The 23,179-nt window shown below is 45.3% G+C and overlaps 1 protein-coding gene across 1 annotated transcript; it reads right to left on the bottom strand.

Annotated features, from left to right (window-relative positions):
* Positions 1-2,787: 2,787 nt before the first annotated feature.
* On the bottom strand, positions 2,788-22,894 carry RGS10 (regulator of G protein signaling 10). The gene is made up of 5 exons (XM_031062573.1): positions 22,873-22,894; positions 18,349-18,467; positions 16,856-16,942; positions 9,899-10,042; positions 2,788-6,140 (listed from the first exon to the last, which is right to left on the bottom strand). Exons 1-5 carry the CDS (start codon positions 22,889-22,891, stop codon positions 5,994-5,996), a joined length of 516 nt encoding a protein of 171 aa, XP_030918433.1. The 5' UTR covers positions 22,892-22,894; the 3' UTR covers positions 2,788-5,993.
* Between the last annotated feature and the right edge of the window lie 285 nt (positions 22,895-23,179).

Genomic DNA, 23,179 nt, shown 5'->3' with positions numbered 1-23,179 from the left:
ACAGGGACATGAGCTTCTCCTCTGTGCTCTTGGCTGTCAGATCCATTTCTGTGCCACCTCAGGTATGCCTAAAGGATATGTTTATGTTGTGTGTAGCACAGGGGTGTAAAAAATGTCTGAACCTAATATTCAAACCATGGAAAAAGGATGAAATCAGTAAATACAGAACAGGAAGTAAGAAAAAATTACGTTCAGATGTTCCTCTGGACTGCAGCTTGAGAAAGGACCTGAAAGGTTTAATTTACTGCCAAGTCAGTGTGGCTTTTGGTAACTCTGGGAGAGCTTCAGTGCTGCAACTGTTAACCCAAGTTGGAGAAACATTTCAAGTTCCTATCTCATCTTAGTCATGACATGGAAAAACACTTGAAATCTATCTAATCAAATGGTTCACCAGCTGAGATAAGCCTGATGAAAACCACATTTGCTAATGCTGATAGAGCTCGAGCTCAGCTCCTGCCAGCTGAAGTGCAGCCTGGCACTTGTCCAAAGTCCCTGTCACCCTTGGACATGTCACCCTTGGACGTGTCACCCTTGGACATGTCACCTTTGGACATGTCACCCTGTCCAGGACACACCGACCACCACAATCCCCCATGGATTCCCTGAGGAAAACGTGCCCTGAGGGGCTGCCAGGCTCCAGCAAGGGGACGAACTGACAGATTCTGCTTGAAATTTGTATGGCAAAGAAAGCAGGAGCCCTGTGTCTGGCATCATCCCCCTGGCAGCAGCGGTGGTGCTTGCCTGAGACACGGAGCAGTGCAAAATCCCCATCCCCAGCTCTGACCCTACAGCTCTGCTCTTCCCAGCCAGCCTTTCCTGCTGCTTTGCAGAGTTCTGTGCCAGGTGAAACAAGAGCCTGAGAGTAACCCAGTGCTCAGGCAGGCACAGGGATGAATTTTCGGCACATGACCTCTGGAAAGGTTGGAGTGATGCCTCAGGTTTTGGCTTTTCTATTTTTCAAATTCTGTGCTGCTTTAGTGTGTGGGTCTGAGTTCACATCAGGGCATGGTGAGCTCTGTGCACAGAGCAGGGAGACAAAACAATTCCTGCTCCAGCTGGGCACCAAGGACAAATGACCCAAATCTCAGCCCAAGAGCACAAACACCGTGGGCTGGAGAGAGAAAAACAAGCAGGGTGGGACTGCAGGGGCTAAAGCTGGAATGGGACAATGAACTGCAAGGTGCAAATGGAGCAGAACTGATCCCAGTGACAGACCCCGTGCCCGGCCGTGCATTTTGGGGCCATTTTGGTTCATCTTGGGTGCAGCCCTGGCTGGGCTCTTGTGCTGCCCAAGGTGGATCCATGGAGGCCTTTTAATAAATCCCTGCTTTATTCTTTAGCTCTGTCCAGTGTCTGTTCTAGGACAGCCTTCACAAGGCACCAGAGTGGCAGGAACAGGGCTGAGAGCTGTCAGCATGCTGGTCACTGCTTCCTGCAGGAAATGCCCTGACTTTGGGGGCTCAGCTGGGCACAGCACCCAGCAGGAGCAGCAGGGGTGAAGGGACAGCTGCTGGCCCTGCTCTGCGTCACAAAGCATGTTATCTCAGTGTTATCTGCTCTACAATGCCAACTTTCAAAGCAATTTTAATCTTAGTGCACGGGGATCCCCCCAGGTTTTGATCAGAGCGGCATCAGCTGACAGACAGAGCCACTTCAGCAGAGTTTTGCTGTCTCTGAGCTGCATTTCCTGCCGACAGAAAGGTCACCAAGTGTGCTGCGTTTGAGGAACAAGCAGCTTGAGACCTTTCCCTGCCGGGACTCTTTCTCCAAGCCCCAAATCCCTGCGAGTTATTCAGCCGAGAGCCAGGAGAGGGTGCTGCTAATTTTGGCAATGCTCCCGTTCCTCCTGCCAGGAGCCGCTTTCCCTGCTTCTTCCCAAGCCCCCCTGGAATGGGAACGGGGCACTTTTTAACTCCTGCCTGCCGTGGGTTTGCACAGGATCGGTGAGGACAGAAGAGCCCTGATGAGAAGCATCCTTCCCTTAATTACAGCCAGACGGGAGCGGTCGGAGCTGCGGCTGAGTGGCAGCACAGCAAAGTCCCAGAAATCCCCGGGATAAAGGATGGGATAAAGGATGCCCCACAGCTCACTTTACACTGAGGCTTTGCCAAAAGCCCTGGGACATGAGCTGCGCTGGATGCAAACAAGAGGAACCGCCTCTGGCACGGGGGAGTGATCAGTGCCGTGTAAACAGGGCTTCTGGTTGGTCAGGGGGACATCTGGCCAAAAAATGCATCACTTCGTAGGACTTGCTGCCCTGCCTTGGGATGGAAAGAGTTATAAACAATTTATATAAGGGAGTTTATACCACTTTTCATCCTTTGGATCAGTCACACAATTATACAGGACCTCTCTGCATCACCGACCGAAATAGTTTTTAACCCACTTAAAATATCTGAATTGCCAGTAAAAAAACCAAGCACATTCCAAACGGTTATCCAGACAGGAACATTAAAATCTCTTTCTCTGCCCCCCCCACTCTGATTTTTCAAACCCTCTTTCTCCACACCAGTGCAATGAAAGAAATGCAACAGGAACAAAAGAAATGGGAGATGGAGCAGGCACAAGAGGCATCTTTCCCTGTCCATCTTCCCCTGATTTACTGCAATTTGTTCAGAGCCCAGGTAGAAGTGAGCCCCACTGTGCCATTCCTTCCTCCAAGAAAAAGCACCCCACACACCAGGGCAGCGTACAAACTGTGAGAGCTGAAAATGGGATCATCATGGGACACGAAGCCACCTCAACCCAAACTCTGTTCAGAACATAAAACACCTGTCAGCACACAGATTTCGTGTATTTGTAGAATAATTTTAATTTTTAGCTGAGAAACACAAAATAGGGTAGAGTTTAAGGCATGCAATCAGGCATGAAACTTCTCTTGCTTGTTTTGTGTGCTCATACCTTCAGTGTAAGTTCTATGAGAGGGAGTAGATCCTATCTTTAATCTCTACATAAAGCAACTCTGAGCACCCACTTACAGCCTGAGGTTGGATGCAATGTTTGCAGTTCCTGGAATGAGGGATTTACTCCCAGGGAAACAGTTCTTTTTCTGCCTGTGGGATTTGTTCTGTGCCACGTGGAGCAAGTGTCACCCACTTCCAGGAGCAAGTTTGTAGTAATACCAATTTTCCCCACATATACATAAATTGCAATTACAGACATCTGCTTGCATGGGTTTAATTTGATTGCCCTTTTACTGAAAAATACAGATAATCTAATGAATAGGGAAAAGCATCTTTGCTTTCTGCACATTGCAAGTCTACTTGTGGGTGTGGTAGAGAAATCAAACAAACCCAGGCACCACAACAAGAATGGTGCAATCAACTTTTTACCTCTGAGGTAAAAGAGCAACTCAAAGATTAAGAATTTTGTGGGTTAAGGTACATTAGGTTAAGAACATAATAGATATTGAAATAAACATCATAGGATTGGAGATGCTGCTAAAAGATCCATTTCCATTTCAGTAACTCTCATCCTGTGGTAGTGTAAAGCATCTTTGTGTCTACTCATGTGGGGCATTTGCTCTGAGCAAGCAAAGACAGTACCTGAAAGGGAACATATTGCCAAGGAAATATTGTTCATAAGCAGCTACAAACTTATTGTCTCTCTTTAACACTCCACCTTTGTTCATAAGGCTCCTGGTTTTGTTTTCTATTGTTACCCTTTTAAAACATGATAGTCAAAGGCTCTCCTGCCTTGCTCATGCATTTTTAAAATCAATATGATTAAAAATGAATCTACTGTGCATCCATGTGATGAATGTGGTAAGAGCTCATTCTGCATCTTTCCCACGAATGTCCCCATGCTGAATTTTTCAGTATCACTCAGACTAATGCAGCAAACACTGGGAAAACACAAATCCCAAGTCCTAAACTGGTTGAGCTGCCCACTCCCAAGGGCTTCAATGCTATCAGAAGTTCTGTCCTCTGCTGTGGCAGGCATTGAGAGATTTGTTTTTACAGTGGATTTTCAAAAGAGGCAATCCTGAGATTACAAATAGCTGGCAAGTCCAGAAGTGGATGGTCCCATTTCCAAGGCCCCAGCAGAGAGGAAAAAAAAAAGAAAAAAAAAGACTCATGCACATGTTTAGTTCATTCTTATTCAGTAAAACATTGAAATACAGCTTAAGCATGAGGTCAAATACCACTGAAAGTGCCTGAAGTAATAGGACTTCACCATTAAATCTTTCAAGAGCATAAAAAGAACATTAACTCAGTGCATAAGAATTACACCTTACAACATGCATATTGTGGAGGCACTGACCTCTTCTTTCTTTGATTTCCTAAAAATGAACAGGGCATGGAGCTCCAGGGGAGGAATCAGAACTTCCATCCCCACTTTTAACTAGGGAAAAGCCCATGGAAACAATTTCCTTTACACAATACCTGCAAGAATGGCTCAGAGTTGAAAGAAATAATCAAGTCTACCAAGTGAGTCTGCATTCTCAAAAATGACAAACTAGACTTAGATTTTTAAATGTTGATTGTGACAGCAATGTATGAAACATATCTGGCCTTTCTGACAAAAAAAAAAATAAGTACAAAATGTTCAAAAGCTAACTGTGCATTTAGATTAGCCAGCACATAAACAAAAGTTCAAGACAAGCAGTGCAAAAAATGGAAGAGTAAATAATGAGAGAGTGGGAAACAGCCAGACTACAGCTGTGAAGCTTGTAAATAGAGCAAGTATCTAATACACTTTCCCAGCTTAAACTGCAATTTAGTAACAACTGCAGTGAATTAATCAAAAAATACATGAACACATGAAAAACTCTATGCCAAAATGTGCTTTGCAGTGCTGACACATTCCCAGGACAACATGGAATGCTCATTGGGAATGGGAATTGGTCTTTTTCCACCAACCTTTGATTGCACAGGGCAGAAATAAATTCCCCTTGCACTCGGGCTTGATGTGAGTGGCTGAACCCCAAACCCAACTCCCTGCTCCACTGCAGCTCTCCAAAATCACAATTAGGAAACCCTGAAATATTTGAGTGGGGCAAAAAAAAAAAATTCTGCAGGGTGATTTTAGCAGGAAAAAAAAAAAAAAGAGTAAAACAAAAGCAGATTTGGTGTGTTGGTCCTTTGCCAAAGCACTGCTGGTGCCCAGAGCAGGATTGGTCAGGAGACCTGGGAGAGACCAGATGCTTCCTGATAGCAGCATCTGATGTCACACTGGTATGAGGGACAAAGCCAAGCTTTGCTGAGACCAGTGTGCCCTGAGAGGGACATTTACTCGTTTGCTGTCACATCTCCTAATGGCAGTTAGGAGTTCTTCAGAGATTCTCTCTCTTTTAGAGCCTTTGCTCCCGAGGGAATAGAGGTTATCCCATCCTCTGAAGAAGGTGATTGTCTACTGCAAAAAAAAAAACAAAAGGGGGAAATTTAGGAGATACAAAAATGAAAAATCATGACCAGGGAAGTGTTTTGATTCAGCAATAAAGGCAAAGCAAAACAGATATCACCCTGAAAGAACAAAGTCACACAGGAAGGGATTGGATTCTACTGAGCTTAACCCTGAAAGATGCTGTCCCTTTATGATTAAATTTGCTGTGAATGACTCACCCACAAACTAATGTGAAATGTTCTCCTCAGCTGCTTCTCCCAGCAGCTCAGGATGTAAAAGCTAGTCCCAAATAAAAATTACAAGGCAAAAATAAAAACCCAACCACGCTATCTCCCGTTTCTCGTCACCAAGATGCCTCACAAAGGAAAATAAAAAAAATTGAAAGCATTTCAACTTGTGAAGTATGAAAGGCAATTCATGCTAGGGAGGAATACCTCAGCATTTCAGCTGGGGAACAGTCCTTCCATGGGCGCTTGGTTAATAGCTATCATGCAAAAACAATTAGTCACTCAAGCAATTAAGAAGGTAAGTATCTCCTAAAAAGGTTCTGAGCTTTCCAAGCCCTAAATGCAACTGCTATGAACCTAGACTGTTCCTGAGTGTAATTTCCTTATTGTAGGGCCTCTCCTGAGGAGATCCATTGTGTCTCATGTGTTGTAAATTCTTGATGCTCTTTTAGCTGCAGTCTGAGCCTCTGGGGAGTTCTCCTCTTGCTCTTCACTCTTCTTCTGGTTTAGGAAGATGTCTGACTTCAGGAAGCGGCTGTAGCTGTCATACTTCATCAGGTTGAATATCTGGGAAGAGGGGGAAAGAATACAAAGCACATGAGCTCAGCAAAAATGAGATTTTCAATGAGAAGGATGCTTTAATTCCAATTTCATTCTGTCTGTACTAGAGCATTACATTTTAAAGAAATACACTTGCAGCTCTCCAAGGGGCAGCATGTAGCAAACAATGTTGGTTCCATGGTCACTGCCTGGCTGTACCATCCACATTAGTTTAAAAATCAAATTATACTTTTCACAATAGCCAGCTTTGCACACCTGATACCGAAGGTGGGAGATGCCATGCCTGGGTCAGGGAGGAGATGCTCAGATCCCCCTGGCAGGGGGCTGGAAGGCACTCAGAGGGACAAAGCAGAGCTCTGGAGGGAGAGAGGTACCTCCTGTGCACCTTTCTGCCTGCAGTGACTCCTGAGTGCTGCAGAGTAACTCATGCAGGGCACTGGATAACTAAGGAAAGCCTCTGAGTAATTTACACAAATACTGAAACAGCTGGTTTAGCCAATATTGCTTAAACCTTCACCAATCCTCCCATCCTTGTTAGACAAAATGCCAAGAGTGCTCTCAGGCCAGAGGAGAAATGTTGCAGGAACCTGCCACAAAGAGCTGACCTGGTACAGATGTGCTTTGCCAGTCAAAATGTGGGTTTAAATTGCTGGTGGATTAAATTTGTGTAATTACACTTTTCACCAGGCCAAGAGCTTCTCACAGCCAGCTTGGAAACACAAAGTCAGCCCCAAGTACAGCTCTTCTCTCCCAGGGCTTGAGTTCAGGCTCATCCCCCAGCATCACTTCTGCTCTTCTATTTATACCCACTGCAGACAAAAAGAAAAACCCTACAACTCTTTTGGAGTTTTCTGAAAACAAAAGGGTTGGGAGAGGAGCCTGGATTCTGTTCAGGTGTCAAGGTCAGGACTATATTTTGCTTGGTGTTGAAACAGAGGGGAAGGGAAAAAAGTAAACTTCAAACCTATAATTGAGGCAAAACCAAAGCCAGCCTCACCCTCAGCCTATTATTTCACTGGTGGAGCCTCTCTGAGTCATGTTTCAGGCCAGATTTTTTTTTTTTTTGATACTCAGAATAACTGAATTTCCAAGACAAATTCCTGGGTTCTCACCTGCAGATGTGGCTACTCCATGTGTGGATAACTCAGCTTTACCTTTACAGGCCTCATTTCTAACTGATAGTACAATCAGCTAACACAACTCTCTGCTAGGAGGAAAAAACCAACAATCTCAAACTGCTTTTTCATTTCACATCCTCGAGGAACCCGGACAGATGCAGGCAAACACCTAAAATTTGGCTGTTCTTGTCTGTGCATTTGCTGAAATAGCTCCCTTACAAGTAAATTACACGGTGGATTTTTACTAACCAGTGCTTGTTTACATATTTAAATATTTAAGTTATTGTCCAAAACTGTGGAAATATTATTCTTTAAGATACATATTGGAATAGGAAAAAAAATCCCAAAACGCCCACTCTGTGTAGAACCAGATTTTCAGGGTCTGAACTCTTCCTGAGTTAAACAAAGTCAAATTATACCTCCTGGCACTGGCTAACTACAATATAATTAAATTTATCCAACCAGCTCAAGGGAAAAAAAGAATTGCAAGGAAGACATTTCCTGTTAAAACATCATGCCTGTGTTAAGAACTTAAACCCCTCTTGTTCCTGGTATCACTTAAAGCATCTCCCAGAGAGAAAGAGCATTGCAGATTAAGATCTTCTGCAGTCTGGGCAGCCAAATACACAGAGCAGAGTTCACTATCATGAACTGCCAAAGCAGAACCCTCTTTGCCCCCTCCCTCCTCTCGCTGCTTTGTGGAGCAGGAACATTTACCCCACAAGCATTCTGGAGCACGTGGGTTTCTGTGAACCACTCTCACCCCACTCCATCCAGCACAAACAAATGGCCTGGGGGCAGCTGGGGCATCAGCCAACTCCACCAGTGTCCCCAGTTAGACCAGGAGCTCTCTTTGGGGCCAGCAGCCAACCCCACCAGTGTCCCCAGTTAAACCAGGAGCTCTTTGGGGGCAGCAGCCACCCCCACCAGTGTCCCCAGTTAAACCAGGAGCTCTTTGGGGGCAGCAGCCACCCCCACCAGTGTCCCCAGTTAAACCAGGAGCTCTTTGGGGGCAGCAGCCACCCCCACCAGTGTCCCCAGTTAAACCAGGAGCTCTTTGGGGGCAGCAGCCACCCCCACCAGTGTCCCCAGTTAAACCAGGAGCTCTTTGGGGGCAGCAGCCACCCCCACCAGTGTCCCCAGTTAAACCAGGAGCTCTTTGGGGGCAGCAGCCACCCCCACCAGTGTCCCCAGTTAAACCAGGAGCTCTTTGGGGGCAGCAGCCACCCCCACCAGTGTCCCCAGTTAAACCAGGAGCTCTCTGCAGAACTGAAGCTCCTGTTACCAGCACTGCTGAACACCAGGCTGTGGCCTCCCAGCTCTGCCTTTTTCTCCTCCAGACCCACAGTGCCAGCAGTGCTCGACTCTGCTCTTCAGAGCACAAATTACACCACTCCTCATAACTTTATAAGGATTGAAAACTGGAGAAGACCATAACTCTTCTGAGCCATTATCTAGCAGCAATAAACAGTAGCTTCAAGCACTGGAAACTTGCAATGACCCATGAATGCTCTGCATTTGTTTTGAAAAGCTCACAGATTTTCTTCCCACACTAGAGGGATTCCTCCACCTCTAGCCCAGTGTGTTTCCAGTTCAGGTATTACTGATCTTTGGCTCTCCATGTGCATGTCATTTATAAAACAGAAAATATTTTAACTCCAGTATTTTCTCCAGCTCCGCTCACCCTGAACTGCAGTGCTTAGATCTACCAGAACAGGTCCTTCCCTTTACCCAAGTCAGAACTTTTTCCATTAAAAACTCATTTTCTTCACATGAAAATTGGATTTCAGTATTTCCACTGCTAATGTCTTGGAATCTGCCTGAAAAACAGCAGAACCTTTGCTCCTCAGACCCTCCAAGAGCCCCAGCCAGTGTATTCAATACCTGATTGAAGTGGGCTGAAAACACTGTTTAAATCACTGAGCTGCTTCTCCACAAAAGGAAAGAGCCAAATGGAAAATACAGGTAGTCCTGAGGATGGTACAGGAATTAAAAATAGTACTGCAAGTGCTGGAAAGCTGCAGATAAGAATGACTCACTTCATAACTTATGCTTTGAAATCAGCTGAATATCAAGAAAATTTACCACCTAAAGACATGCCTGCAAAATTTCTAATTTCTAGCAGACCTCCCAGGTTCTTTAGGGAAAAGAAAAGCAGAAACCAACTCCTCTAAGTCTTGCACGTTGCAGAAGAGAAGGGTTTTCAGAAAACTGTGCTACATTCATATCAAGATAAATACCAAAGCAAAGTAAAATGAAGAAATTTGAGCTCTCAAGGAAACCAGGGGCAACTACAGAAACAAACATCAGCAATGACTCAGAACAAGTGAATACACAGGAAAACAAAGGCTCTGAGTTAGTCAGGGTGATTCTCAAGCTACCCACGCAGGAACCCCGGAGAAAACTCCAGCCAGTTTTCCAGGAAAGTCCTGAGCTGGAATTAGAATGATTTTATTGAGTCTCTTAATTAATTGGTTGTAGTGAGATGGGGGCAAGAACCTGGAATATCTCAGAGCAGCTGCATTTATATCCCCAGCATAGACAACACAGCTCTGTGCTTACCTGTTCAGTCATGGCTAGAAAGCAGAGCTCACCAAAACCACACAAAAATGAATGAAACTGTGCTGTTGAAATAAATAATTTTACCTGGTCCTGGAGCTTCTGGAACATGAGAGGGTGAGGTGTCTCCAGGATGGTCTCACTCAGACGGGACTGCCCTTCAACATTGACCTGGGAGGAAGCTTTGCTGGACAGGAAAGTCATGTAAATCTCCTTAGCTTTTTCCTGCATCTGCAAAAGGACATTTATTTAAAGAGTTATTTGCTGTGGGAATTCTCTCTGCAGCAGGTTTATCTCACTTGTGTTATGTTCATTTGTACTGGAAGAGGAACACCCTGCAGGCCAAAAGCTACAGTGGTATCAGTGAAAGCTGCCAGAATTCAGCAGGTTGGGATGCTTGACTCTCAGCAACCAGTGTAAAACTGCTCAGCATCATCAGCTACACCTTGTCTTTGCTTTTGAGACAAATGGTTTTCCTAACAGGTCATCAGTATGGCCAAGAAACCCAGAGGAAGAAAAACTGGGAACTTACTACAAGGGAAAATAGAGTGAAAAAACCAGCAACAGCTTGGCTAATTGGCAAAGATAAGACTCTCAATAGGCTCTGAGAGTTGATAAATAAGGGCCTGACCTGCATAAAGCTGCTTGTTGGTATTTGCCCTATTTCAGAGCTCTTCCCTTGTCAAACCAGTAACAGCAATAACATCTTGACCCCACCAGCATCTTCAAAGCAGCGAGTGGCCACAATCCCCTGAAGTTCAAGGAAAGGCCCCTTAACAGATGGTTGGATGAGAGGAAGCCAGAGAGGGAGAGGAGAACCAAGCCAGGCAAGAGCCCAGCCCCTGCTGCAATGTGAATTCTGCATGCTGAGAGCCAGCAGCAGCTGCTCGGGGCCATCTGAGCCCTGGGCACTCAGCAGGGTCCCCAGGGTGCCCCTAATGAGCAACCACAGCTCCACAGCAGCCAAAGGGATGTGCCTTTGATGGGGATGGGGCTTGAAGAAGGAAGCATTTAAATCCTGCCTATGAAGGAGTCGCAGAATTACTTCCATGTTTTACTGCTGAGGTACATTTACACACCTGGGGGTAATTAGAAGAAAAGCTGCATGTGCATGAGCATTCAGGAGGCCTAAGGAGTTGGGGCTCTCTCATTGCTGAAGGGGACACCCATGCTCTAGAATTCCTTTTTAAAACTCATTATTCATCTGGTGGGTAGAACGTTATGTGTCAAGTGCATTAGGTCACAATGAACTATTTTTAACAATTTCCAACTTGTTTCACACAGCTCAGGGAGGACTGGGTCAGCCACTTCTGTTCTAAATGACCAATTAATCCAAAGGATCAAAGGTGTGACTGCTACAAGTGGCACAGTTAATGTCCTAATGAGGGCACAGCAAAGGGGCCTTCAGCTATTATTGCATGAGCAATTGTACTATTGCAAGTCCCACTCAAATGGGACTGGCAATACAATTCTGAACCTGCTGTCCAGCTTCAACCATACTTGAGAGAGGGGCAAAGGACTAAGAAAAAAAAATTACCCTCCTGCTGAGTCAATGGAAAATCATCAGGAGAAAAGAAAAGGAGAGGAAAAGCAGCACATGCACCAAGGGAAAAGCTGCAGCTTGTGCTCAGAAGGTCTCTGCTTGAACTGCCAGGGTGTTCTTTGCTGCTGGCTAATCAAGGCAGATGTAGCTCCTTGCCCAAGGACACAGGAGCCAGCTGGGCACTACAGAGAAAGAGCAGAGGGAGGCTGGAGAGGGAACACAAAACTAGAAGTAACCGTGAGGAAGTTTAAAGAGCATGGAGAGGAACAACGGGACTGTGTGGGAGGCTGCTGAAACAGGGAGGCTCTTTGGATTTTGTGAGGAAGAATAACAAAGAAAGGAAGTGAAAGAGCTGTGGTAGGGAGAGGAGGCCATTGCAGAGACACAGAGGACCTGGCTTTACAGCAGCGGGGAAATTTGGAAATGCTCAGCTGAAGGTTACAGGTTCTGCTGCAAATAGAACTGCTCTGCTACATCTGTGCTTCAGCAGCACAGCAGCTGATTAACTACAGCTTATAATTTGCTTTAAAAAGAAAGAACAGTCAAAGCTGCCAGTGTGCTCATACACCCCCCAAGTGTCACTCAGGCAGAGCCAGGTTCAGGTGGAGGAGGCAGAGATTGTCCCTGTTCACTCAGTGACATTCTCTGCTCTGCAGCAGCCTGAAACCAAAGCCTCAGCTCAGGGGACTCTGGAACAGCTCTTAAACTGGGCTCTTGTTCACAGGTGGTTATTAAAGGGTTGCTGGCAGTCCCCAGTTCCATCTGTGTGCTCTCCCCAGTGTCCTTGCCAGATTCCCATTTGGAGTAAGAAGCTCTGCCTTGAGCACCCCCCTTGCTATTTCCAGCGCATCCGATATTCCTCCCCACTTCCTTTGCTGAGGTCAAGCTCAGCTCCCAAGCATGTGTGGCTCCCAAATGAGGTGAAGGGAGCCCCAGATGCTCACCAGCCCAGGCTCCAGCACTCAGCAGCTGTGCAGCATCACCCAGCCCTGCTAAACCCTCGCTGCACTCCACATGGGAAGCAACAGAAGAAACCCCTGATTGTACAGGGCTTTATTCCGGAATCATTCACCACAAAACTTCAACATGGACATTTTGGTGGGTTTTAGCAATAGCTGAAAATATTCCCTGTTGTTGGAAGCATTTGTTACAATCTGTAATTTACTTTTGAAGCTCGGCTGCAAGAGGAGAAACACTTAAACCCTGGGAAGCAGCACGACTGACATGTTGTTTATTTCATTAACAGTCACAAATGTAACAACATATGACTAACTCCAACAAAATATTTAGAGTTAAATTTTATTCCCTTATCCCCACCACTCCCATTTCAGTAATTAAATTCATGCCCTAACACAAGGGTGGCAGCAGAACTCACTGCTACGAGTGGACTTGACCCCATTGCTTTCTCAAGATTCACCAAACATTAAATTTGTATTTTAACTTCAATTTTAAAGGATTTTTTTTTTTTCAGTTACAGAGATGTGTCTTGAGCTGAGGGGTAAGTTTGTACCTTTCTGCTAGAAGAAGGGGGGCTGAACCCACCTAAAAGCTGCCTAGATCAGCAATGCACTCTGCCTGCTGCCTCGCTCTGCAGCTGCCAGAGATCTCCCCTGCTCCCTGAATTATCTTCTCTGTACAAACCCAAACACTGCCCCAGGCTGGCAGAGAAAGGATAACAAGAAATATCCCTGGCACAAGGGATGCTCAACCCACTGCTCATGTGCTGACCTTTGGAAAAGTTTAAACTGATCAAAAGAACCCCAGGCCAGAGCTCTCACCTCAAGTAATGAAAAATTTATCTCATCCTTTAAAAATAGGGGGCAAAAAAATCCCATTCATAGAATCATGGAATGGTTTGGGTTTGAAATAACTTTAATTTTGAAATAAAGCAAGTTTGAAACTACTTTTTGAAATTACTTACTTAGCTACCTCCAACCCCCTGCAGGGACAGGGGACATCTCCAACTAGATCAGATTGCTCAGAGCCCCATCCAGCCTGGCACTGAACATTTCCAAGGATGGGGCACTGATCACCTCTCTGGGAAACCAGTTCCACCACCCTCACATTAAAGAATTTCCTCCTTACACCTCATCTAAACTTGTCCTATGTCAGTTTGAAGCCCTTCCCCTGTCCTGTCCCTCCATCCCTTTGTCCAAAGTCCCTCTCCAGCTCTCTTCAAGCCCCTTTAGGCACTAGAAAGTCTCCCTGGAGCCTTCTCTTGCCCACCCCCAGCTCTCCCAGCCTGGCTCCAGAGCAGAGCTACTTCAGCCCTTGGAGCATCTCCGTGGCCTCCCCTGGACTCCCTCCAATCTGGGTTAAACTGATATCAGCTTCATCTGACCAAGAGCCCCAGTGCCTGTGAGCTAATCTGTGTGGGAAACCAGTTTTAAGGAGAAGTGAGCTACAAAAAAAGTAAAAGACTGCTTTTAGAATGCTGCGTGCACAATGGAGAGATGCAAAGGGACTTCTGCAAGAGTCACTTCCAGAAGAAAAATCCACGCTTCATGCTACCATAAACACTGGAAAGATTTCTATTTTTAGTGCTTTTCCTAGCTTTGTAAATTATCTAAACAAAGCCACCCATTAGCAGTAGCTACAAAAATTTACTGTGAGTCTGTGTCATTCTAAAGCACATTTCTTCAGGCTTTAGTTATAATAATTGGGGCAACCCCAGACTCCAGGCTGACCACACCATGGAATGACTGGTACTGGATAATTAACCTAAAGAGAACCTAGTTAAATCTCTGCCCATTCATTTGGCAATTCATTGAAGGATTCACCAAGCTCCTATCCCTGTACATCACTTTAACATTTTCTCTACTGGCATCCTAAATTAGCAATCCTAAATCAGCTAGAAATATGGAAATTATTTAGCAAGGGAAAATATGATTATTATCCCACTGAAAGCGTGGGACTTTACAGAAAAGTCAACTGACTGCTTGTTCTTTCCTCAAGACTTTCTGTATTCCTGGACCTTAATGAGGGAGGGAAGCAGCTGAATACACAAAACTGGAATTACTAAATGTTACAAAGTTCACAGACAAATTGAACATTTCCCTCTTCTTTCAAAAAAAAAGTTTTGTTGTATTTTATGGATTTATCAATACCCAAAAAATACTCCCAGCTAAACCCAGCAAAGTTGTTTTGAGGGGATTTTTTTCAGTGCAAAACACAGGATATTTACAGAAAGTAGACTCCCCTACCCATAATACATTGTTTGGAAAGAGAGGGAAATTTTTTGCTGTTGAAAATCTGCTGGGAAACTGTTTAAGCTGACAATATTTGACTGACCTTAAGAGAGGAATCCGCAGTCTGGACACAGCCCTCTTACACCTGCACTTCATAACACCTCTCCTAGCCCAGCTCTCCTATCTAATTCCTACTCCTGGGCATTTCTGGTGTTCCCCCAAGCACATACAATCCCCCAGCACACTCCTGGAAAAGCTGCAGCCCAGGGCTGGGACAGGAGCACTCTGTGCTGGGCTCAGAGCTGCCTGGATGGGCCAGACAGGGGTGCTGAGGGTGCTGCATGCAGCTGGGGCCAGGCACCAGGGGTGTCCCTCAGGGCTCTGCGCTGGGGCCAGCTCTGCTTAATATCTTTATTGATGACATGGATGAGGGGATTGAGTTTTTAATCAGTAAATTTCATAAATAAAATAAATAAAATAGATGAATTTCATTAGTAAATTTGTGGATGACACTGAGGTGGGAGCTGTGTCCATCTGTGGGGAGGTAGGCGGGCTCGGCAGGGAGACCTGGAAGGGTTGGCTGGATGGGCAGAGTCTAACAGGATGGAGTTTAACAAGCCCAAGTGCCCAGGCCTGCATTTTGGGCACAAGAACCCCTGCAGTGCTCTGGGCTGGGGATGGTGTGGCCCAAAGGGACCTGGGGCACTGGTGGACAGCAGGATGGACAGGAGCAGCCGTGCCCTGGGGGCCAAGGAGGCCGAGGGCTCCTGGCCTGGGTCAGGAATGGAGTGGCCAGAGGAGCAGGGAGGTCACTGTGCCCTGCCCTGGGCACTGCTGGGGCACACCCTGAGTGCTGTGCCCAGCTCTGGCCCCTCAGCTTGGGAAGGACCTTGGGACACCGAGCACATCCAGAGGGGCTGGGAACACAAACCCTGAGAGGAGCCCCTGAGGGAGCTGGGGGTGCTCAGCCTGGAGAAAAGGAGACTCAGGGCTGCCCTCATCACTCTCACAGCTCCTGAAAGGTGCCTGTGCTCAGCTGGGGCTGGGCTCTGTCTCCAGCAGCTCTGACACAACCAGAGCACACAGCCTCAAGGGAAATACAGGTTGGATAGCAGGGAAAAGTTTTTCACAGAAAGGGTGATAAAGTTCTGGAATGGCTGCCCGGGGAGGTGGTGGAGTCCCCATCCCTGGGTGTGTTTAACAAAGCCTGGATGTGGCACTGGGTGCCAGGGTTTAGTTGAGGGGTTGGGGCTGGGCTGGACTCGATGATCTTGGAGGTCTCTCCCAACCCAGTCATTCTGCGATTCACTTGGAAGAGGTTTAAGGGCATTTTCTCACTCTTCATGGTGCCAAATGTGCCCTTTGGCAACAAGAGCTACCTCAGATAAAAAGCATAAAAGTGGGATTTCAAAAAAAAAAAGCTTCAGGAATCTGACACTCAAGGACAGGGATACTCACTCGGAGTTTTGATACTATTTAATTTCATACTCGCAGAATGAACTCTTAAAGAGCAGATAAATTTGAAATTTCTCAAGAAAACAACAAAACAAACAAAAAAACTGACACAAAAACATTCTGAGAAACAACAAACAAAACATGGTACATATTTTAGGCCTGACTCTGGGCTTCAAAGTCTAAATGTGAAAATGGGTCCTGTGTTCCTGGTGGATCTAAAATGTAAGCCAAGATCCAAGCAGTGAGAAAAAACTTACTGAAGGAGCCTGGTGGAAAATTTTCCAATAGAATATTTCCTACTAGAAAGGTAGAGCTGTCATCAAAATGAAAAGACTCTGCAGATATACATCAATTTGGATAAATATTTAAGTAAAAAAGTTTAAACAGACTCCTTACGTTTTGTAACTTGTAACTTGATAAGGCAAAATGTTTCATTTTGGTGCTGTAAAATATTTTTGTTTGGGCCATTTGTTATTTTTATGTTCCACTAAGATAGCACAGTGGTGTAAATTTCCAGCTAATAGCTGCTGTGCTTTAAAAAAGTTCTGAATGAAATATCTTTATATTTGCAAACAAATGATGCAACATCACTGAATTATTAAAACTTTTGCTACTCCCTAGGAACTACAAAAAGTTCAGTTTTCAAAACATGGGAAACTTGACAATTTCAGCACTTTGTTTTGATTTGAAATAGAAATGGCTTTGCTTCCAAACAATTCCACCAGGATGATTTTAGTGCAATTTCTTCAAATATATTTATTTGCATTCATGCAAAGCACATTATGCAACAGAGATGTTTTAGCTCCAGCTCTGCTAAGTAAACTTTGTTGACAAGCAGAATTTATTTAGGAAACATACCTGCTTTTTTCCCTGTGTTTTCTTAAATTCTTCACACGCTAACCAGAACAAAACGTTTTCTTCACTGAATTCTTTCTTTAGAAATTCCTAGGAAAGAGAAAAAACAAAACCACAAAGGTTAGGATCCAATTTCTCAGCTGTTTTTCCCTCTTCCCACTACAGCTGTTAGCACCAGGAGCTGCCTACAATTAACTTTACCATGGGTTTGCCCAGCCCAGTGTCACAGAGGCACTGCATTTGTGCATCTGTGCATCTGCAGGGCTGATATGGAACACTCTGATATTCTGCTCTTTGAAAGCACATTCCAGGAGGAGGATGGGCTCCATCTAATCTCAGACCATATCAGTAACTAACAGGAACAGCTTCTTCAGCCTCCCTTAAATAACTCGAGCACTTTTACAGCCACTGCTCAAAGGGAAATCCAAAAAGAGATGAATTCATTCCCAGGTGAGTAAAATGAACCGTTTTAATGAGAGGCACAAATCACTTGGGATTCTCATGCAGCACATTTCTGACTTTTGTAACGAGTAAAATCTCTACAAATAACAATATTTCTAAATGGGATCATCAGTGGCAATAAATTCACTTAAACAAACTGAAGCAGAGGATGTAGCTGTGCTCTCTATGCTGTTTAAACACAGCACATTCCTCCAAAAGTGAGGCATGCTTTCAAAGGGGAGAAAATGTACATTAAATTTATTTATGAAATATAATGACTGAAACTTTTATAGCTCTGAGATCATCAGTTTTCTCTTTCAAGCGTTACTAAGTAATGCCAGGAATTAAACAGCACCAAGATTACTTTTTTTTTAAAGAATTTAAAAACAGCATTTTGTTATTCTTGTTTACCTCACTTTTTCTAACCAGTCTGGCAGGAAACCATTTTATCCCAGTGCATTTTATCAGTACAGTATGGCGAAAGCACTTTGAAGTAGGCAGCTCCTATTCTTACATCTAACATGGCAAGAAGGCCTTGAAACACCAACTCACCACCCTCACCTAATTAAACTTCAAGCCATTTTGAGCTGCACCAGCCCACACTTTGTAGTAAACTGAAAGGGAATATTTTCAGTAGAGCTGCTAAACACAGAGCAAGAGCCACAGAGTCATCAGGTTGCTCCTGGGAACTCATGGCTTAAGGACAACGTGTGAGAAGCGAGAGCCCAGGATCTCAGTGATAAACAATGCCTGCCAGGAGGGATCAGTGGCCCAGGGACTGCAGTTTATCCAACTTGTTCATCCTTGCAAGGGAGGATGGATCCCATTAGGAAGGGGCAGCCAGAAGCCTTGCCAGTGCCCTTTGAGCACAGGCTGCAGTGGCAGGGGGCAAAAGGAGCCACCCCAGAAGCTCTGCCAGTGGCACAGCTCCAGCTCTAGAGAGATGTGTGCCTCTGCTCACAGTGCTGGCACAGCTGCACCCTTCATGCTGAGGCTCATTCTGCCTTAAACCCTGAATTTTGCTTTATGTGGATATCCATGTTTAATATATCGACCCTAAAGCGTTTGACTCCCTCCGGGTCTTCCAGGAGGTTCTCCAGTGACGTGGCCCATTTCGAGGTTCCTTTCAAGGCTTGGTGGCTGCTGCTTGGGTGGCCCTCACCATCATTTATCTCTGGAAAAGAAAAAAATAAAATGGACAAAACAGCATCTTCTTCAGAAAGAGGCAAGTATCAGGCACGTGGATGTCTCCCCCATTTCCCCCTGCACTCCTGATTTCAGCTGCCCTCTTTAAAGGAAACCCCATAAAACAGAAAATGAACTCACACACATACATGCATAAGGAATTTTTGCCTGTAAGGAGGCAAAAATTCCTTACAGCCACATAATTCATGAGCATGCAAGGAGGCACTGTCATTGCTTTAGAGGGGTCCAAGCACCTCCTGCCTGGGGAGCACAATGACCACACCAATGTCCATATTTTGCTCTGGCACTGTCAACAATGTTGGCTTCTCTAAAGGAACTTCTGGCCAGTCACACATGTGAAATTTATTTTTAAGAAGAGAATCATCACTGGGAGCTGGATGCTCAGTAAAAGCAGAGAGAGAAAGAAAAATAATGGTTTGTTTAGCAGGAGAACCAGTCCAAGATATTAATCCAGCCCAATGGGAGGAAATGCACCCAGCAGAAGAGCATCACTCCAGCTGAGTCAGCCTGGTTTTGGGCAAGAGGGTGATTTTACTGTTTCCAAGCCCTGAAATTCTCCTTTTATAAGGTGTACTGGACTGTGCCTACACCTGATCTGCCAGCCAGCCTTCACGCAGACAAGAAATATGGAATAAAATTTCTATTTTCTCTATCCCAGGAACAAGTGCATTTCATTCAAGGCTGCTGATGACAAAAAACCCTTCAGAAATCCTATTACTTGGAAAAACTCCAGGAATGCTATTGCTCATCTGAAAAACCCTAACACAGACATAAAGTGCTCAGCCTCCTCTCCTCTCACACACAAAATGCCCTGGGAACACAGGAGGGAAGTCAGAAGGATAAGAGCTGCACTTCAGGTCACTGTGCACTGGAGAGATGCACAAAACTCTTACTGCAACCAGTGGAGCTTCTATTTATAACTCCTTCATTTCTCCCTACCAACTTACTGGAAATCTGGATCTGGTTCTGCTTAAGCTCTGCTTTTAAAAACCCTCCTTTCACCATTAAACTAATCCTCACTAAGTATCTCAAAAAACTCTCGATGCAGAAATACACACATATATGTATTTGTATTTAAATACACACTAGCAGATGCCCCTTCCAGCTGGTGGCTGGAAATAAAGCTGAGGTTAAAGCCCTACAGAATATTGGCATGAGAGCAGAGGCTCCTGAGCTTTGCTTGGTAGGGACCTGTGGAGTCTGTTGGTTTCACCAACTGCTCTAAATGAATGAACATCTCTTCTGCCTTGATAGGGAGGGGATTTTGTATTAGAAACTCTGCTAGCTTAAAGGTCAGGAGCCAGAGCCTAAGGATTGTCTCCAAACCGCAGCTGCAGCCTCCCCATGTGACAGGAGCACAGCGAGCTAGCACCGCCTCAGTTTGCCCCCCTTCGTGCAAAAGGATGTGGTTCTTGATTAGCACTTGAAAAATTTGTTTTAGAAACCTGACTCGAAGTATTCGGGCATGTAACCTCAGTAAAATCTGTGAGATTTGAGTGGGAATGGCCGAGTGTGTTGCAGCAGAGCACAAAGCCCTCTGAGGAGCTGGATGTGCTGCTGTGTTCACCTGGGAGAGGGATGGCAGCCCTGGGTGTGCAGCTGCTGGGGGCGGCAGAGCCAGGCCATTCCCCCTCTGAGCATGGCTTAGCACACAACAGAAGGGGGAAACATTTGATTTCCAGTGTTTCTTTTCCAGCCAAATCTGAAGTGGACACTAATGATTACTTTGAAAAGCAGGTGTTTCAATGAGCCAATGCAGACTCAGGCCCTTGAAAACCTAAAAAAAAAATTCTGATGGGCAAAGGCCAGAATTAGTCCTTCCAGAAATCCTGGATACATCAATCTGCTTCTCTTCTGCTGCTTTGACTGATCTCCCATGTTACTGCTGGCCATTCTCTGTCCTCCCTGATCATCATTTTCCCCATTTTCCTCTCACTTCCAGCCCACCCAGCACAGCCCAACTGTACCCCTCCATTCATGTTCTGCCTCCTCTCCTCCTTGTCAGCCTCCAAACCCTACTGCCTCTACTCCCCTTTTCCCTGCATTCTTCTCCTACAGCCTTAACTTCAAAACCAGAATTTGGTTCTGAAGGGAGGACCTACATGAGTGTCCTGGTGTCCATTCTGCTGAGCCCTGTTCAGAACACTGTCACTCAACTTATTTCCTCACTTAACCAGCTCCCCACAACCCAAAAAATACCATGGTACAGAGACAAGGGTTGTCCATTGCAACCCTTCCATTTACGCCTTGCCACATTTATTGCATTTATCCCTGGCCTCATTTATGTCCCCAGAGCAGAGGCTGAGGGATGCCTCAGGTGCTGGGCAATCCCAGAGGTGCAATCCCAGCTCAGCCCAGCCTACAGCTCCCAGCACTGCCCACCCAAGGCTGGGGACACCAGGCTGAGCCCCATTAATCCCCATGTCCAGTGCTCCTCTGCAGCCACCCCAAAACATCAACATTCCCCTTCAGCACAGACATAAATAGGCTGCACATGACAGTAGGAAACACCCTGAAATTTTATGAGGCTATTAAAACTGCTGGGTATTTTTATTATACCCCATTAAAAATGCCATCACCAGCATTTATTCTAATACAAAAGTGACCTGACATCCCCTCAGTCAGGATCATAACTTCCCGCTCCACATGATGATTTCAGGCAGCAGATTTAATATGTAATTTTCAGAATTTTTTTAAAAGACAGGAAAGAGGTTTTCCCCACAAATGACTCCAGAAGCTGATCCCCAAATCTATCTCTATTACTAAATTACCTTAAAAATTATACTTTCACTGAAGTGCAAATTAATGAGTCTGAAAAAATTCATTTGAGGAGGAAATACAGCAGTGTAGTTACATGAATGATCCTTCTGACACCTATTTATCTCTGATATTTATAAAAAGACAACTTTCCCCTGTTAAAATGATCCGCTGACAAAGTTAAGTAATAGAGCCTTGGAAGAAACAAGCTTGATCCCATTGAATAACAAGAACCCAAATGTACATCCATTTGTATGATCATTTAAATGAGGAAGGCAGACATTTGCTGTTACTAAAAACTGGGAGATAATTTTGTGCATCACAAAGGGCATTACAAAATGGCAGTTCTCCCACCAATATTCCTGTCAAAGCAACACACAGAATATGCATCAGATGATAAATAAGCCAACTACATTTCTAACATTACAGTTCATTTATTACATTATCACAGGCTAATTAAATTTCAGAGCAGAGCCTGCTGCCTTTTGCATGGGTTAGGAAGCAAGAGGCAGAGGAAGGCAGCAAGGCACGCACAGCAGAGCACAGTTGTACGAGTTTCTGCTGAAGCAAACTTTCCACTGAGTTGGAAATCTGCTTCAGAGCCACCACGGCTCGCACGGCGTGCGGGGAGCAGCCAGCTGCTCCTACCAACGCAGCAAATGATTGAGTGCTTCTTTTAACAGCACCATTCTTCAGAGCACTCCATGCTCAGCCAGTTGCATTATCTGGAGCATTATTTTAGAGGGAAAGCTCGCAGGAACTGCCTTCCCATCACACAATGGCACTGCAGCAGCGGGCTGCAGATAAAGGCTCTTTGTGCGCGGCACAACGGTAAGTGCAGCACTGAGAACGCCGCAGTTATCAGCTGAAGAGTGCTATCAAAAAATGCCAAATATTTGCATCCTCCAAGCAGGAACTTGGACTGAAATCCCAGGAGGTATCAACACAATATATACAACTTTGCAGGTCAGAACTCACAGTCCTGGCCCTTGTTTCTGACAAGCACGAAGAGCAAAAACCTGCGGGAACCCATCAAACTGAGTGATTTGGACACGGCTAATTGAGTTAGGCACGCTGATCACCCTGCCTCCCAAAGCACTGCCCACTGCAGCTCTTTCCCAAGCTGCTGCCACTCTCCAGCTGTTGATACCGTGGCCTTTGTGGCCCCATATCGAGCAGCACAGACTCACACACCCTTCACAGAGTCCTGCTGAGCACATCCCTTCCAGCTGCCTGTCCTGCCCATCTCCTTCTTGCACACCCCTTCTGCACACCCCCTAACAAACAGCAGCCACACAAACACTCACAATGACAAAAGCACCATGCAAGCAGCACATTCCTCGCTCCACATTTAAGCATGGATGTACAACAGGAAAAGCCACTTCCATTTCTTTTTGAAGAACTTCTCACCAGTCCTCCCCTCATCCACCTGGATCATAAATCTGCAAGCCATGAGCCTTTATTATTGCTTTAAAAGCACTCTGAATACCTTGTCTTGTCCTACATTAACCGAATGCCTACCCAGCAACAATCACCAGTCTGGAATTAATAAATCCAAGGTATGAAGCAGTGGGAAACTTCATTAGCAAGCAGCTGAAAAGGGAAAATTCCCTTACTTTCCATGTATCCAAGCATCAGCGGATGAATCCTCGCACAACAGTTTTTTCCTAGCAGCAGCTGAATTTTAGACCTTTTTGCTACAGCAGAGCTGTCCTCTCACGCGTGGGGTGTTCAGAGCACGAGCTTCAACATCCTCTTTTGACTGTCTCTAGCAACAGATGGCTACTGGATTCCACTTTTAACTATAAGGAAGGAAACTAAAGGGACGTTCCTCTTTTGTAGCATCTCTGGAAGTGTTCACCAGACATACAGCCTTTAAAATACCCCCTCCCCGCCTCCCCCCCCCCCCAAAAAAAAACCAAC

Source organism: Geospiza fortis, unplaced genomic scaffold, assembly GCF_000277835.1.
Source record: "Geospiza fortis unplaced genomic scaffold, GeoFor_1.0 scaffold719, whole genome shotgun sequence".
Classification (NCBI taxonomy): Eukaryota; Metazoa; Chordata; class Aves; order Passeriformes; family Thraupidae; genus Geospiza; species Geospiza fortis.
Note: the sequence above shows the minus strand (reverse complement) of the source record. Positions and strands in the feature narration are given on the sequence as shown.

Excerpts from the sequence above, each read along its gene's own strand:
- RGS10 (XM_031062573.1), bottom strand. Across the intron at positions 10,043-16,855 it reads AAACACAGGGAAAAAAGCAG|ATGCAGGAAAAAGCTAAGGA; the intron begins GTATGTTTCCTA and ends GTCCTTTTGCAG. Across the intron at positions 6,141-9,898 it reads TCCAGAAGCTCCAGGACCAG|ATATTCAACCTGATGAAGTA; the intron begins GTAAAATTATTT and ends CCCTCTTCCCAG.